The 16,046-nt window shown below is 40.4% G+C and overlaps 1 protein-coding gene across 3 annotated transcripts in view; it reads left to right on the top strand.

The window, feature by feature from the left end:
- Positions 1-16,046, top strand: part of RBMS3 (RNA binding motif single stranded interacting protein 3) — a 1,425,793-nt gene that overhangs the window by 915,659 nt on the left and 494,088 nt on the right. For all 3 annotated transcript variants that reach the window (XM_043965565.1, XM_043965567.1, XM_043965566.1), the window contains one exon: positions 8,607-8,665. In XM_043965565.1, coding sequence (XP_043821500.1) covers positions 8,607-8,665 — 59 coding nt within the window. The remainder of the gene's footprint in view (positions 1-8,606; positions 8,666-16,046) is intronic.

Below are 16,046 nucleotides of genomic sequence, written 5' to 3'. Positions count from 1 at the left end.
TTGAAGACATTGTGGATAGTGAGCTTAGAGAACAAAAGACTTAGGTGGTCATGGGATCTATAAAGATGCTGATATTGATGTTAAGTGTTTAGACATTGAACAGCTATTGTACAGAGAACCTAAAATGTCTTAGTGTACTTTAAAGCTTTAATAGCTAAAACTTTGTGCTTTACCCTGTATTTGTACTGCTTCACCCCAGAGTCAAACTTCAAAGGTCAGTTCAGGAATTATCTTCTTTTTTTTTTTTTGGTGAGGCAGTTGGGGTTAAGTGACTTGCCCAGGGTCACACAGCTAGTAAATTTTAAATGTCTGAGGCTGGATTTGAACTCAGGTACTCCTGACTCCAGGGCCAGTGCTCTATCCACTGCGCCACCTAGCTGCCCCAGGAATTATCTTCTAAATGAAAGCTTCCCTGACCTCTTCATCTGCTAATGCACCTCCCAAAAGAAAATATACTGTATGAATTCATTCATTCATTCATTCATTCATTCATTCATTCATTCATTCATTCATTCATTGTGTGTATGTTTATATGTGTATGTGCATGTGCTAGTTCCCCTCATAAAATATTAACTCCTAGAAGACAGGGCCTCTTTCACTTTTGTTTTTAATCTCTGTACAGTGATTGGGACATTGTAGCTTCTGGATAAATGCTTCATGGTTGGTTGTTGAAGTAGGAGCGAAGGCTGGAAGTGGGTAGATTTCAGATCCTTGTCATTACAAAATTCCTAAAAATTAGGGCTGCCCCAGAGTGAAATGGGTGGCCTTGGGAGTAGCAGACAGCCCTTCAGTAGAGTTCTTAGGCTGAGATTTGGCAGTTCAGATGATAGTTTCAGAGACAGACAAACAGACACATACATACATACATACATACATGGATTGATAGAGATAGGTAGATAGAAAGACAGATATGGATGGACAGATAGAGGCATAGATAAATATATAGATGGATAAATATGCATAGGAAATAGAAATAAATTTATAGTTATATTTATCAGTCTATACATATACAGATATGCTCACATGTGTCTGTATGCATGTCCACATGTCAAATACATATAAATGTGTAGACAGAAATAAGTATGTATGTTCCCAAATATTATATTTGTGTATGTATGTGTATGCATATGGTGTATATGTATGCATGAGTGTATATATGTATTGTGTGTTTGTTGTGCAGGAGAACTGTTGTTCAGGGAAGGGTGTGACCAAAGGATCTCTGAGGTGCTCAAACTTGGAGATTCTGAGATTCCATGAGCACTTTGTGACTTCCCTCTATGTTTGGCTGCCATACATTTTTCTCTATGTTTTAAAAACTTTCCAACATTTACTACCACATAGTACTTTTACATTAGAAGCTTTAAGAAGTATTCTTCATGTGTATATATGCCATATAATGTTCATGTAGAAGTGTATGTATAAATATATATATATATATATACACACACATATACATACACATCTGTGTATTTGTACACATCTTTATAACTATATGCATATGTACCTCAATACGTAATAAATGTATAGATAAATGATAGATGATAGATAGATGATAGACAGACAGACAGACAGACAGACAGACAGACAGACAGACAGACAGACAGATAGATAGATAGATAGATAGATAGATAGATAGATAGATAGATAGATAGTAGTGAAAGGCAGCTCAGCACAGTTACAGAGTTGTTCTTGAAGCCAGGAAGAGCTGTGATTAAGTCCATCTGACAAATATACTGCTGTGTGATGCAGAGTAATTCTCTTCACCTCTTGGTGCCCCAGCTGACTATCACCAAATTGTAGAGCAGGTGCTGATATCCATTCATAGAGGGAGTTCATTACCAAGTGTTCCCCACACCAATGAAATCTTAGGTCTACCCTGGCCTCTAATCTGTGTGTGTGTGAACATTTAGAAGCAAAGCAGTGAGATATTCAAGTCTGTCCATCCATCCATCTATTCCTTTTCTTTTCTTTCCCTCTAATGAGACAACTTTATTCACTCACCTCAGTTGTTGACTTTGTAGGGCACAGAGAATGAAATAGCAGTCATGCATAAACATCCCCCCTCTTTTTTTTTCTCCCAGTAGAGGCAGCTCAGATGTGGCTCAATAACCAAGTGGCTGCTCAGTCTTTTCTCAGGGCATAGCCCATATTCTCGATTTATGAAATCGGTTTGGATGCAGAAGGTTGTCACTGAACCATGAAATGAAATCCCCCTGTCCAGGGTCTAGCCTGTGCAGAGACTGTGTCATCCCTTCCTTCCTATGACAATCCCTCTGTGGCTCAATATCACAGAGTAGGCATGTATTGTGTCTAACTTAGCTTCAGGAAATTCAGAAGATATATTGACCTGACTGGAAACAAGAGGTGTGAGTGAATCTGTGAGTGTGTGCGCCCGCGTGTGTGTGTGCGTGTGTGATGAACATGCACCAATTTTTAGAGGATTTCACCTCATGCTTTTTTTGGGGGGGGGGCTAAATAGAGTCAGCACACCTGCAATTTTTAAAGACCCTGAAAGCAGACATAAATTATTGATTAGGACAGGGGAGATCACTGTCCTTTTGAGAGAGAGGCCCTGGGTTCGAATGTCATTATTGCCACTCAATGTCTGCATGACTTTAAGCAAGTCACTTAATCTCATTAGACCTTATTTTTGGAGGGGTTTTTACTAGATGACCTCTGAGATGCCTCCCAGTCTGTCCATCTACTTTGTGTTTGTTTATGTATTTGTGTGTGTATGTATGTGTATATATATATGTGTGTATGTACCATACACATATAGATGTGTGTATATATATATATAGAGAGAGGTATATGTGTGTATATGTACACATACATATATATGTATGTATGCGTGTATGTATCCTCAGCACACACAGTCATTACTTAATAAATCCTTGACTGACTTCTTCTCAAAACTTTCAGCACCTGAAATCTGTCTTTGTTGTCAAACGTTGTTATACACTTAAATTTATATTGTTTAGAGACAAGAAGGCAAAATGGATAAAGATCTGACCACAGAGCCAGGACCCCTCAGCTTCAGCTCCCCATTTTCACAGGTCTTGGGTGGATATGACCCTGGGCATCATCACGTAACCTCTCAACAGCCCCAGGCAATTCTTGGAGAACATAAATTGCAGTAACAGTGTTATCCTGACCTAGTGGTATAAGTTCTATATTCTAGGTGGTCCCTATGAGACTGCTTGTGGTATAGCATAGCAGATAGATCTCTGGGCCTGGAGTAAGGAAGACCCGATTCAAATCCAGCCTCAGATGCTTACTAGCTGTATGACATCGGACAAGTTATTTAACCTTGTTTGCCTCAGTTTCCTCATCTGGAAAATAAACTGGAGAAGGAAATGGCAACCATTCTACCATATCTGCCAGGAAAACCTCAAATAGGGTCACATAGGATCAGGCATGACTGAAAAAATGACTGCACAACTACAACATAAATACATATTGCCTTCCCCTTTTCCTATGCTGGTAACACCACAGCCTTCTACATAGCAATTGTTTTCTATTCTGGCCAGAAACTCTGAGGGTCTTCCCCTCCCATTGTTTTCTTTGGGATGGTAAATCGTTTGTGTCAATTCTTACCTAGCTTTTAGTCATCGAATGGTTGTGGTCTCAGACAAATTGAAACCTGGAAAAGACTTGAATTTAGAAAGGCCATAGTCACCCACTGCATTATGGGACATCACCAGTTACCTTGACCTTTGTCTTGCCATTGGACTCCAATTATTAGAAGAGAGAATGAGGCTGACAACTGTGGGCAGCTCTGTCTCACTCAAATCCAATTTACACATGAGTCACAACAACAAAATCACAGGCAAAGTCCCTTGCCCTGAATGCATGTTGACGGTTGCCCAAAGGACAGGGGGCAGGCATAAGTAGGCTGAAATATGACAAATCAAGGATTGTCCAAAGAAATAGACAGCATTCAGTCAATGAACAAGAATTTGTTAAGCTTTTGCCATGTACCAAACACTATGTTAAGGCCTAGGGATGAAAAGAAAGGCAAAAATAAGTGCATGATGTCAAGGAACTCACATTCTAATGGAGACAACTTTGTGTAACCAAGCCCTGTCTCCATCTCTATCTTTCTATATTGCTATTTATACCCATCTCATTGATACAGGTAGGCATAGTTTTTCTTTTTGTTTTCAGTACTGGATTTTTATCTTGTTTGTAACCTGCAGACTATAAATCTATAAATGATATAGATGATAATAGACATAGGCATTAGGGCTAGTCTCCAAGGGAAGGCACTAAGATGAAGGAGAACTGGGAAAGTAAGCTGAAAATTGAATGAAGTCATTGACACTGATGAGGAAGGAGGGAGTTGTAGGCATGAGGGACAGTTAGTGAAATGTTCAGAGTAGAGAGATGGAGGGCTGCGTGTAAGGAACAGCAAGGTGGCCAGTGTCCCCCAATTTCAAAGTGTGTAGGTATGAGTAAGGTATAAGACTGCTGGAATATTAGCAAGGGTCCAAGTTATAAAGGGCTTCTTAAAGTCATATAGCAGATTGTACCTCTGATTCTGGAAGCAATTGGGAGCCACTGCAGTTCGATTCATGAAGGCAGGTGAAAGTGGGCTAACATGGTTTATGTATGCTTTAAAATATCACTTTGAAAGCAGAGCAGAAGATGAACTGGGGTGGAAAGAGACCCAAGGCAGGCAAACCCACTGGCGGACTCTTGCAAGTATGGGCTTGGTGACAGACTATATGTCTCCTGCTCAGAGAAAAGCCTAGCTAAGAACCGTAAGACTTTTCTAGGTTGTTCAAAGAGTGCTGAATTTTTCAGTTCCGTCAATTATCAAGAACCGTCCGTTAAGTTGTAGAGGGGTGGCTATCTGTGTCAATGAAGGGAGTTACCCACAACAACTAAATCACAATTTTTTGTAGTCTAGTAAGAACTGTGAGGTTCCCGATTTTTTTTTTTTTGACAGTGTCTATAATCCGGTTCATTGTATCCAGAGCTGTACGATATATTTTTTTAAACAGTTCTGAAGGATCTTGTTATAAATGTCTGCTTGCTATGAGAGAGGCATAGTTTTTAATTTTTGTTTTCACTCTTGAATCTTACCTTCCATGTCACCTGTCATGTTGTTGGTACCCTTAGGCAAGAAAAATGCTTCAGAGGGAGAATTCCCAGCCTTCCCAGCCCCCCTCTCCGAGATACATGTAGCTTTGCACATGTAGACTTGTCCCATTACCCAAGGCAAATTAGCCATTTGTACTGGTTGAATGGGAAGGCTGTAAGTAACTCGAAATCATGTGTCATGCCTCCAACTTCCATTCCACTTACAGTGAGTGCTCTGAGAGGAGCCAAACAAATGTCAATGACTGCTTTATTGTGTGGTGCTAAAAGAGCCAGATTTGAAGTCAGGGGACCCAGGGGACCTTGAGGAGCCTCAGTTTCCTCATTTGTAAGAGGAAGGGTTTAGACTAAAAATGCCCTCCAAGATCCTTTCCAGCTCTAAAGATTGGATGTGATGAATATTCCGGGTGACTCATTTTGTTGTTGGAGAAATCCTGGGGACGAAAGTACATTTTTCTTGGACTCGTGGCCAATCACTCTTGGCAAGGATTTGATTTAAAATTTGGTCGTACCCTTGAGTGAGTACCTGTGTGACCTTGGTCAGCTCAGTCTGAGCACCATGGGATTATGGAATTTGAGCTGGAAAAAATCTGAGATATCACCCATTCATACCCCTCATTTTACAGATAAGAAGACTAAGGCTTGGACTTAACCTAGGTTACAGAAGGACGTGGGTAGCAAAATTGGTCTTCCAACCCAAGGCCTCTAATGCCAAATCTATCGCATCATTATTTTCCTCGTTCTATAAAGGGTTTTAGTGCAGAAAAAGGGAAGAGGAATTGGGGTGGGGAGGACAGAGAATAAGCATTTATTAAGCACCTTGCAATAATGAAAGGATTCTTTGCTTTGGGTCTGTGACCTTGATTTCTAAAAATCAGATTTTAATAACTATATTTCCATGTAATTGTTTGCTTTGTAATCTTGTACATTTTATTTTAAGCATTTAAAAACATTATTTTGAGAAAGCGTCCACAGGCTTTAACAGACTGCCGAAGGAATCGAGAACACCCAAAAGGTGGCCTAGATGTACTCTGGGTTACTTCCTTTCTGGTTCTAGATCCTAGGAAATGATGAGGGATATATCTAGGTTATGGAATCCAGGAAATTCAAATATCATTCTTAGTGGTAGATTTAGGTAATGTCTTCAGCTCCCTCTCCCACCTTAGCTTTTTCACTGGGTTGTAAACAGTAAGAGTCATAAAGCCAAATTACGTGCACTTGAACTCTATGCCTTGACCTTCCTCTGGCTGGCATGATTATGAACAAAGCCATACATGGATATTGAAGTAAGAGCCATAGGCAGAGAAGAGGTCACAGCATAAGGTCTCCCAGACATTGTTCACTTTATGTGGTGGCTAAAGGCTTACATCTCAGGTCATGAAGGGACTATAAGCTCTTTGAGGACAAGGACTATCTTTTGCCTCTTTTAATATCCCCAGCTCTTAGCATGGTGTCTGGCATATAGTAGGTACCCAATAAATGCTCACCAATAGACTGACTGTGGTGGTACCAGAAATGTAGGGCTGAGGACTATTAGGGAGTTACAGACTTAAAAGTTAGAAAGCAAAATTATCTTGTCTAATGTATTCATATTGCAGAGGGAAAAACTGAAGCCCACAGTGGTGGATTGCCTCACTCTACGTCAAACAGGAAATAAGCGACAGAGTCACTGGCTCTTCTGTCTCTGAATCCAACATGACTTTTACTTAGCATATACCCTTCACAGGCAGAGTAAGTTCAGTCTTAGGGCATCCCTTCTTTACTCTTCCCTATGGTCAAAAGCCATAGTGAGACACGTAATGAGGTCAAAACATCTGCAGTGATGAATTTCCAGGCAGAATTACTGCCTATTCGGTTGCAATATTTTCCTGGTGAGGGATTCCATTCATTTTAGAAAGGTACTTCGCCAAGTTTCCTTTGGAAAATCTGGAGGTGGAGGCCAAGGAGGGAACGTATTTCCCTACGTGTTCCCTGCCGGATAGATTGTGTCCTTTCAGAATAGAGAAGTACATCGGGTTTTGAATGAGTGGTTTAGTAATGCTAGCCAAGTGGTTTGAAAAGCTTAGCCGAGTCTCTAAACTTAATATGGACAAGCAGCTTTGGTACTGGAAGAATGTGGCCGATTAAGGCATAGATGCTTCTGAGAGCTGTAATACACTCTTATGCCTCTTAGGAAAGTTTAAGACCATAGGTTCAGAGGAATTCAAGGTTAGAAGGGTCCTGACAGGGTCATCTGCTCAAAATCATAGTAGACATAAGAGCCCTTCTACAGAGTCCTAGAAAGTGACTTCCTTGCTTCCTTACCTCAAACCAGAGGAACCCACTCTCTCCAAAGGAAGTTCATTCCATTTGGGGGCAGCTCTAACTGTAGACATGTTTATTGTTTGTTTCTGTTTCTGTTTGTTTGTTTGTTTGGTGGGGCAATAAGGGTTAAGGACTCGCCCAGGGTCACATAGCTAGTAAGTGTCAAGTGTCTGAGGCCAGATTTGAACTCAGGTCCTCCTAAATCCAGGGACTGCCCTTTATCCACTGCTCCACCTAGCTTCCCCCTGTTGTTTGTTTCTGAGCCCAAACTTAAGTACAGCCATTTGTGCCTCGTTCTGGTTTCTGGGACCAAACAGAATTTCTCTCTTACCTCAGAATGTTTCTCTAAAATGACATCCTTAGTCCTTTTTACCCAACTTCATCTGGCTTCAGCTCAATCTCCTTGCCCATCCTGGCTGACTTCCAGTAGACAGACTCCTTCTAGCTTATCAGCATCTTTCCTAAAACCAAATGACTAGAACCAAACATCATGCTCCTTCTGTAATCTTACTGGGGAAGGCTATAATAGGATTATCATTTATTTATTCCTGGATACAGATTTTCTTGACTGCCATAAACTTCCAGGCTACTAGACTCACAGATTTGAAAATCACAGAGGTCAAACCAAATACCAAATATCTGAAGGTTTTAGAGCCCAAAATATTAACATGAATGTATTAAACATGTTACTGTTATTATAACTGTGGCTATTATTAGTAACAATTGTGGTTTCTGGGCATTATCTGTGTGTGGTCATTTTATTTTGACTTAAACATTTCTCCATGCCTGTCTGCTGTATTTGTGCAAGTGTTTACAGATGAACTCAGAAGAAAAACAATCTCAGATAAGTAGCTTTCTGTTTGTAGGAAAGACTGGTCATGCCATCCCTTACTTTGCTCCTAGTGCTATGCAACTGGACCTAACCATCTCCTTACACACAAGAGACCTGACATATTGACTTTTTAAAGGCCCAGCCCAGGACAGACTTTATGCAGCACATTCCTAAACTGTGAAGACTGGTTAGAAGAGGTCATCCAGGTGTGACAGCTCACTCAGCTCCTTGGTAGCTTCCTGGGTTGTTTGTTGTCTCTGCACATGTTGAGGGTCTGAACAAAATATTGGAGGCATCTGCATTGAATTTATTCTTTGGCATGTAAAGGAAAGATGTAATGACATGTCCTTTTCTTTTCCTCCCATAGGTATGGAAAAATTGTTTCCACAAAGGCAATTCTTGACAAAAACACAAATCAATGCAAAGGTATGTGCTAGAAAGTCCCTTCCCCAAGTTGTCTGGTTTCTGGAGCAGTGGAGTGGACTGATTCCCAATATGTGGTAGAGGCCCTGGCTCCAGCTCCAGTCTCAGCTCTGGCTCTGACTGTGCAATCAACATCATGTACAGTATATTGCAAACATATTTAATAATGCCGATGCTTTGATGAGTTGTATTTCCAGTAACATTGCTCATTAATTTTTTTCATTAACAAACAAAATGAAAATCACAAATCAGAACAAGTTTCAAATTGCTTCAGCAGAAAACTAAATTACCTCCTAACCACATTGTGTCTTCTGATTTGAATGATATCATCAGTGATGCAGATTGATTTCCTATATGAAAATGAGGGGCCCTTGGGAAAACTCTCCCGTGCAAAACGTGTTTGAATTTCTGTGGTCTGGAGGGCTTTGGCTAAGTTATCACAAAAGGAGCGGGTTTGCTAGAGGGTCTGTGGAGTCTGGGTTCAAAGTGTCAAACAGCCCATAGGATCTGAGAGCTAGGATCATTTAGATTCCAGCTTTTTATTGAGTCCTGGGAAATGCTGTCACGGTTGTTAGATTGTATGCAACTTCATGTTTGGGATATTCCCCCTTCAAAAAAAAACACATGAAAGGATTATGTTAAATGGCTTATGAAATCACTCCAGCTGATCTCATACCACTCAGTTGGGCTTTTGAATTGGAATTCCTCTTCAAACATGTGTTATTTGTTGTACTAATCCAGTTCGCATTGCATTATTGGTTTCCTGGATTGTGTTTGAGCCCCAAAGACTTTGAATGGGCAGCACTCACTACTCTTTTACATTTAAATTTAGGTAAGATTAAGTGTTAGTAAAGAATTCCCCCACCCCACTTTTATTTTCTGAGTATATCCTAGCAGGTACTTTGGTGCCTTTCTCTTCTCTGAATTGGCAAGAACAAAGTAGGGCCCGACCTAGGGGTGGTGATATAATCCAACAAGTGTACAGTCACACACCACTCATTCCACAAATTTATATTAAGACTATTTAGTTTCAAACTTTCAAGGCACTGTCCAAGGTGTGTGTGTGTGTGTGTGTGTGTGTGTGTGTGTGTGTGAGTGTGTGTGTGTGAGTGTGTGTGTGAGTGTGTGTGTGTGTGTGTGTGTGTGTGTGTGTGTGTGTGTGAGGTGGGGGGGCAGGGGTCAAAGTTTTAACTAGGGTAGGGAGGAACAAGGCTTAGCACCCTGGCTCTCCCTTTAGAAGATGTGAGAAACAAAGTTAACCCTTCAAAAGCGTGGCAACAACAGAGATTAACACCTAATTTAAAAAAGTGATTAGTCAAAAAAGGAAACGACTAGATTAGGGAGCTCCCCTCGGCTCCTCCTCCTTCCCGGTTCCTCCCTTGCCCCTGGAAACAGACCAACATCTTTGCCCAAGTGTCTCTTCCTAGAGGCCTTGTCTGGTCCCCCTCCCCTTTGGTGAGAGATTATTCGTGCTACTGCCCCCAGGCAAAGATTTATAATTTTGGCTCTATGTGAGAAACAAATATATGTATGTATGTAGGTAGGTATGCATGTGTGTATCTATAAATAGATATGATATATAAACATATATGATATACATGCAATGCATACATAGAGAAATAACTACATATACGTGTATATACATTTATGTGAGCATACACACATATACACATATGCATACATATATGTAATGTGTGTGTGTGTGTGTCCATACACACAGAGTGTTCCTGTCTGCAGACAGCTTACAACTAGTAATGAAGACAGACTCATTCCTTGCCTTCTAGCTCAGGCCTAATTAGCTTTTTTTTTAAGAGAAAAATATTCCCAAGGCCTTAGTTGGAAGTAGTGAAGAAACCCAGGTCAGACAGTAGATGGTATTTAATCAGTCTCCACCATAAATAATGAACTATCCCTCTTCTAGCAGTGCTTGGGAAATCATTAAAAGAGGGGGAGAAAAAGGTCTTACAAATTACTGAATGAAGTCACTCCTAGAACTTGGAAATAGAGGAAAGTCCTTTGCAAAATTCTACCTAGGGATCCAGAGTGCAAATATTTCATTAGAATCCACTTCCTGTCTGACTAGATTATAAAAGTGCACATTTCTTCTTAATATAATTTAGTGTTGCTATTCAGTTGTTTCCGTTGTATCTGACCCTTCATGACCTCATTTGGGGTTTTCTTGTCAAAGAGACTGGAGGGGTTAGCCATTTCCTTCCCCAGTTTATCTGATAGATAAAGAAACTGAAGTAGACAGGGTTCAGTGACTTTCCCAGGGTCACACAGCTATGAAATGTCTTAGGCCAGATGAGTCTTCTAGACTCCAGGCCCAGCATCGTATCCACTGTGCTACCTAACTGCACATGATCTATTATGGGGAAGAGTAAAATTACTAGGGAAAAATACACACATGCATACATATCACACATACATATACATATACTTGTTTGAATTTGTCTATAGGTGCATATAAGTGAATGTGTTTCTGTGCATATATTGATATAGTTTATATTATATATCTGTACATATTATATAGTTATATATAAACATATTCATACATAAACACATATATGCACACACACATATATGCATACACAAATACACACATATACATACATGCACATATGTAATTGCTGAGACTTTGTGCAGTGATTTTGTCAAGTTAGCAGAGACAGTACAGGTGGAGCTACAAGATCCCTGAGGAGACTGGACCAGATCATCTCTGAGGTTCTTTCCAGGTCTAAATCTATGATCTTTGATTCTAAGACCAGGGAGGTTAAGCACTTGCCCAAGGTCATACATTTGAACCCAGATCCCCTGGCTGCTGAGCCAATGCCATTTTGCCCTGTATCCCAGCCTCTCTCTTTTAGAAACTTTTGTCAGGTTATTTTCTAGTTGGCCTACTTATTCTGGCCACATAATGAGAAACAAGTATTGTGAATCTGAGGAATTTGCATTTGTTTTTAACATGAAATTAACTAGACCATTTGTGTGTGTGTGTGTGTGTGTGTGTGTGTGTGTGTGTGTGTGTGTGTGTGTCTGCTCAATGATCAAAGTGGCTACTGCATTTTCTGTGGTAGCAGCACACAGAGGCAGAGGTGCTGGTGAGATGGATCCCCCCCCCCCTTCTGAGGATGCAGAGTGGACAACAGAATGAGCTTCAATGTATTCTTCTGATGGAGCCTTCTCCTTCCCTAGCATCTGAGTGTCTTTTGTTCTCTCTTGCATTTGATTCTTGGGTTAGTTAAGCACAGTAGCCAGGCCCAGGGACACACTTGGATTCCTTCCCTTTTATTCTGGAATAGGTCACCCGGGAAATCATTCAATAGAACCTCTCATTTCCAAGATTGTTCTTCCTTGGGTGGTGGCAGCGACAGCTTTCATCCTTGACAATCCGGGCAACATAAAACAACACAATCTCCGTCCGGACAAAATGGCCAGAAATCAGTGAACAAAGCCCGGCCGCGGCCACATGTGGAGAGTAATGAGAAACAGACCGTGATTCATAGGGAGGTTCAAACACCAAGTCAAGCCCAGGCTCACCCAGGAGCAAAAGCACAGAGATTTGCTGTTTGTCATTTCCTCCAAGGCCTGATGTCCTCGCTAATTTTAAAAGGCAGGGGAAAGTCAATGAAAGAAGCTATTGAAAGCAGTGTGCAAACCTTAAATGCATCCCCTGGACTCCCCTTCCCTCCCTCCCATTCCTTAGAATGGCTTCTTTCTGATAGCACTGTGTGTCTGGAGCCCAGGGGATGAGTAATGAGCATTTCATAGTACAGTTTCCATACCTCATAGCAAAGGAATACAGCATGGCTGGGCTGCCAAGCACACAGGCTTATTTCTGAGAGTCAGCAATGCTCTCCCTTCCACCCTGGCTCACAGGCTGCTATTAATTACAATCATAGCTGCTTATGTTGCCCTGGACAGTGAGACCCTAAAAATCAGAGGCTGATTAAACACGCAGATGTTTTAAAATCTGACACAAAAAATGTTGTTCATCTTTAAGAAATGAATTCATAAATTACTCTTCTCCTTAGGAAAATAAGTCTACCATAATATTTTTTTTTATGTTGTAGCAAAATGTTAGGAGTAATGAGGAGAAGCCCACCCAGTCTTCTTTTAGGGAGGTTGGGATATTGTTATAGAGATAAACCAAGGTAGAAATCACACACACACACACACACACACACACACACACCCCACAAGGAAAGAAGGAAAGGGGTGGGAGGCCAAAGGAATAAGCATGGCATTGTGCTAAGTGCTTTGCAAATATCTCATTTCATCTTCACAACAACTCTGGGATGTTGCTGCTATTATCACCATTTGACAACTGAGGAAACTGAGGCCGACAGAGGTGTAGTGACTTACTCAGGGTCACACATCTAATAAGAGTCTGAGGCTGGATTTGAAATCGGGTCTTCTTGACTCTAGACCAAGAATTCTGTCCAGGGCATAATTTAGCTGCCTCAGAAGCATAAAATCTGAGAAGAACAGGGAATTCCAAAGGCTCCCTGTTCCAAAATCCCCTCCTCGTGTAGGTACCTTCTCTTACAGCATACCTTACATCACTGACTGGGACTTGGAGATGTCTAGGAACAGACTGTTTATTGAAGCAGTCCCTGGCAATTCTTCCTATTGAACTAAAATTGCCTCTTGAGTAAATTCCCTCTGTTTTTTGGTCCTACTTAGATTGTCTGGGGCTTCAAGAAAAGGAGGAGGGAACTCTAATTGTGCTTCTGAATGAACACCCATTAAATATTGAATATGGCAATTCTGTTTTTCCTTCTTTTTTTTTTTTGAGATTTGTTCATTCCACCAGCATTTACCAAGTTCTAAACAAATGCCAGGCATGATGCCAGACACCTTAGAGAAGGGACAAAAGCCAAACCCTCCCTGTTCTCAAGAAATCTGTTTTGTCAGGGGAAGACACAGTTGTACATTATTATCATTATCATTATTAATTTTGGGGGGGTGGGGCAATGAAGGTTAAGTGACTTGCCCAGGGTCACACAGCTAGAAAGTGTCAAGAGTTTGAGACCGGATTTGAACTCAGGTCGTCCTGAATCCAGGGTCTGTGCTTTATCCATTGCACCACCTAGCTTTCCCCACAGTTGTACATGAGAAAAGATTGCTGCATTGGAAGGCAGAGGACCTCAATTTCAGGGCCAGCCTAGCCACTTGTGAGCTGTGAGACTTTGGGCAAGTCATATTCCTGAACTGAGCCTCATTTTCCTAATTGATAACATGAGGAATTGGACTGTATGGCTCTTGGGTCATTTCTAGCTGAGTAAGTATAGAAATACATGCAAAGTCAATGAAAAGTGATCAGAGGGGGTTAGGGTGCCAGAAATTTAGGGAACGAGGAAAAAATCTTATAGAGGAGATGGCTTTTGAGCTGAGCTTTGAAAATAGTCTCCAGAGACAAGGAGGGAAACACAGGTCAACCAGTGTCAACTCCTCTGTCTTTAGATGGGATTTGGAGTCCTCTCATCATCAGGGCCAGCTTGACTGCCACTGATGCTCTTAAAGCATCACTCCTAGAACTAGATACAGGAGGGAAGTTCTTGAGATAACACGTGGTTGGGCAGAGGTTCATCATCTATTTTGTGTCTTGGGCAACTCTGGTGCATTCAAGGACTCCTTCTCAGAACTTTGTTTTAAGTGTATACAATAAAATTCACAAAATTACAAAGGAAGTCAATTATACTGAAGTACTGTTATCAAACGATTTAATTTTTTAAAGTTCAAAGATCCCCAGGTTAAGAACTTCCTGCTATGGAGCAAGTATCCCACTGAAAGGTGGAAAACCAATCCTCCTCAGTTGGGACACAGTTCTCATGTTTTATTAACATTTTGGGGTTTTTTTCGGGGGGGATGGATAGCCATATTATATTTTTGACTCATTGAACTCACAATCAATTAAACCTATTAAGACTTTTTTTTTCATATGATAACCAGCAAATCGTATTAGATAAAGGGCCAGCTTCAAAGGGAGGAAGACCCAAGTGCAAGTCTCATCTCTGATAAATAATGGCTGTTACCCTGGGCAAGTCTCTTAACATCTCAGTGTATCAAGAATCTCTCAAGAATATAAATTATATAACAGTTGATGATCTGCATTGGTAAATAGTTTCCTTACTAGATCAATAAAATGATAGTTACAGACCCCCTAAAATTTTGGCAGGGAGTAAATCAGGTCTATACTTATAGAATTGATTTCTGCCAGACTACAAGTCAGGGTTTGATTTTATGTGGGTGACATTGGTCCCTATTTAATCTCCTCTTGTTAATATTTGGGCTAATTGTTTTAGGCTGTTGAAATCTTTGAAGGTCTTGATTTAGTTATCTAATCAATGATCCCATTAGTATTATTTACTAGAATATTTTGCTGATTATGCTATGACTTTATCCAAACCAAGGCTACACATATAGAACAGGAAAAGATAAGTTGGGGGAGGCATTTAAAACAAGTCACTCCTTTTCTGGATTTGAAATTAGAGAACAGAATCCTGTAATAATCCATCAGAGATACCCCATCCGAACCTCCTCACCTAGTTAAATCGTCAATGTCCTCAGCAATTGTCATTCTACTATTCTACTATTCTAATTCCAATATAATTTTTCCAATTCTAAAATAATTTTCTTTAACAGAGATAATAAAACCACAAATAGTATTTGAGTTGTTCTGCTTTCTCTGTTATTAGTACGTCTTATTTGTATATATTCCATACTTTACAAAGCCCCTTCTTCACAAAAGCCCTATGATGTTGTTAGTCAAGGTATTATTATCTTCAATTTATAATTAAGGAAACCGAGGCTCAGAGAAGCCATATAATTTACTGCTGGTTACATAATTAAGCAGTGTCAGAGTTGGGAATATATATAACCAAGAAAACCATACATGTAGTCCTACTCATTTTCTTCTTTTCGTCCTCTTTCACCTACGGGTCTCAGCTTGGCACATAGTTAGCAAAAAATAATCTGTAAAAATAGGAGACTTCCAGATGGGAGCCAGGCATGAGCTCCTTCCTTGTCCTGCCTCCCCCCACCATGAGGCAATGCCATATCTTAGGTTTTGACTTTAGCAATACGCACAAATGGCACACACAGACACACATATGCATGTATGTATAAACAATTTTTGTTTTTTGGTATTTTTGTATTTTTCTTTGGATAGGATTTCTTCTTTCTATCCATTCATGAGATCATAAAGGGATCTTGTGTATCTTCTCATCCACTCCATCCATCTCATTGTATAGTTGAGATAATCTAGTCCCTAGGGACCAGAAGTGACTTTCCTAAGATCTCTAATTTTAATCCCAGATTTTCTGACACCAATCTTATCATTTTTTCTGTAGCATTATCCTTCCTTTTATATCTCTCTGAA

The sequence above is a fragment of the Dromiciops gliroides genome, chromosome 5 (assembly GCF_019393635.1).
Source record: "Dromiciops gliroides isolate mDroGli1 chromosome 5, mDroGli1.pri, whole genome shotgun sequence".
Lineage (NCBI taxonomy): Eukaryota > Metazoa > Chordata > Mammalia > Microbiotheria > Microbiotheriidae > Dromiciops > Dromiciops gliroides.
Note: the sequence above shows the minus strand (reverse complement) of the source record. Positions and strands in the feature narration are given on the sequence as shown.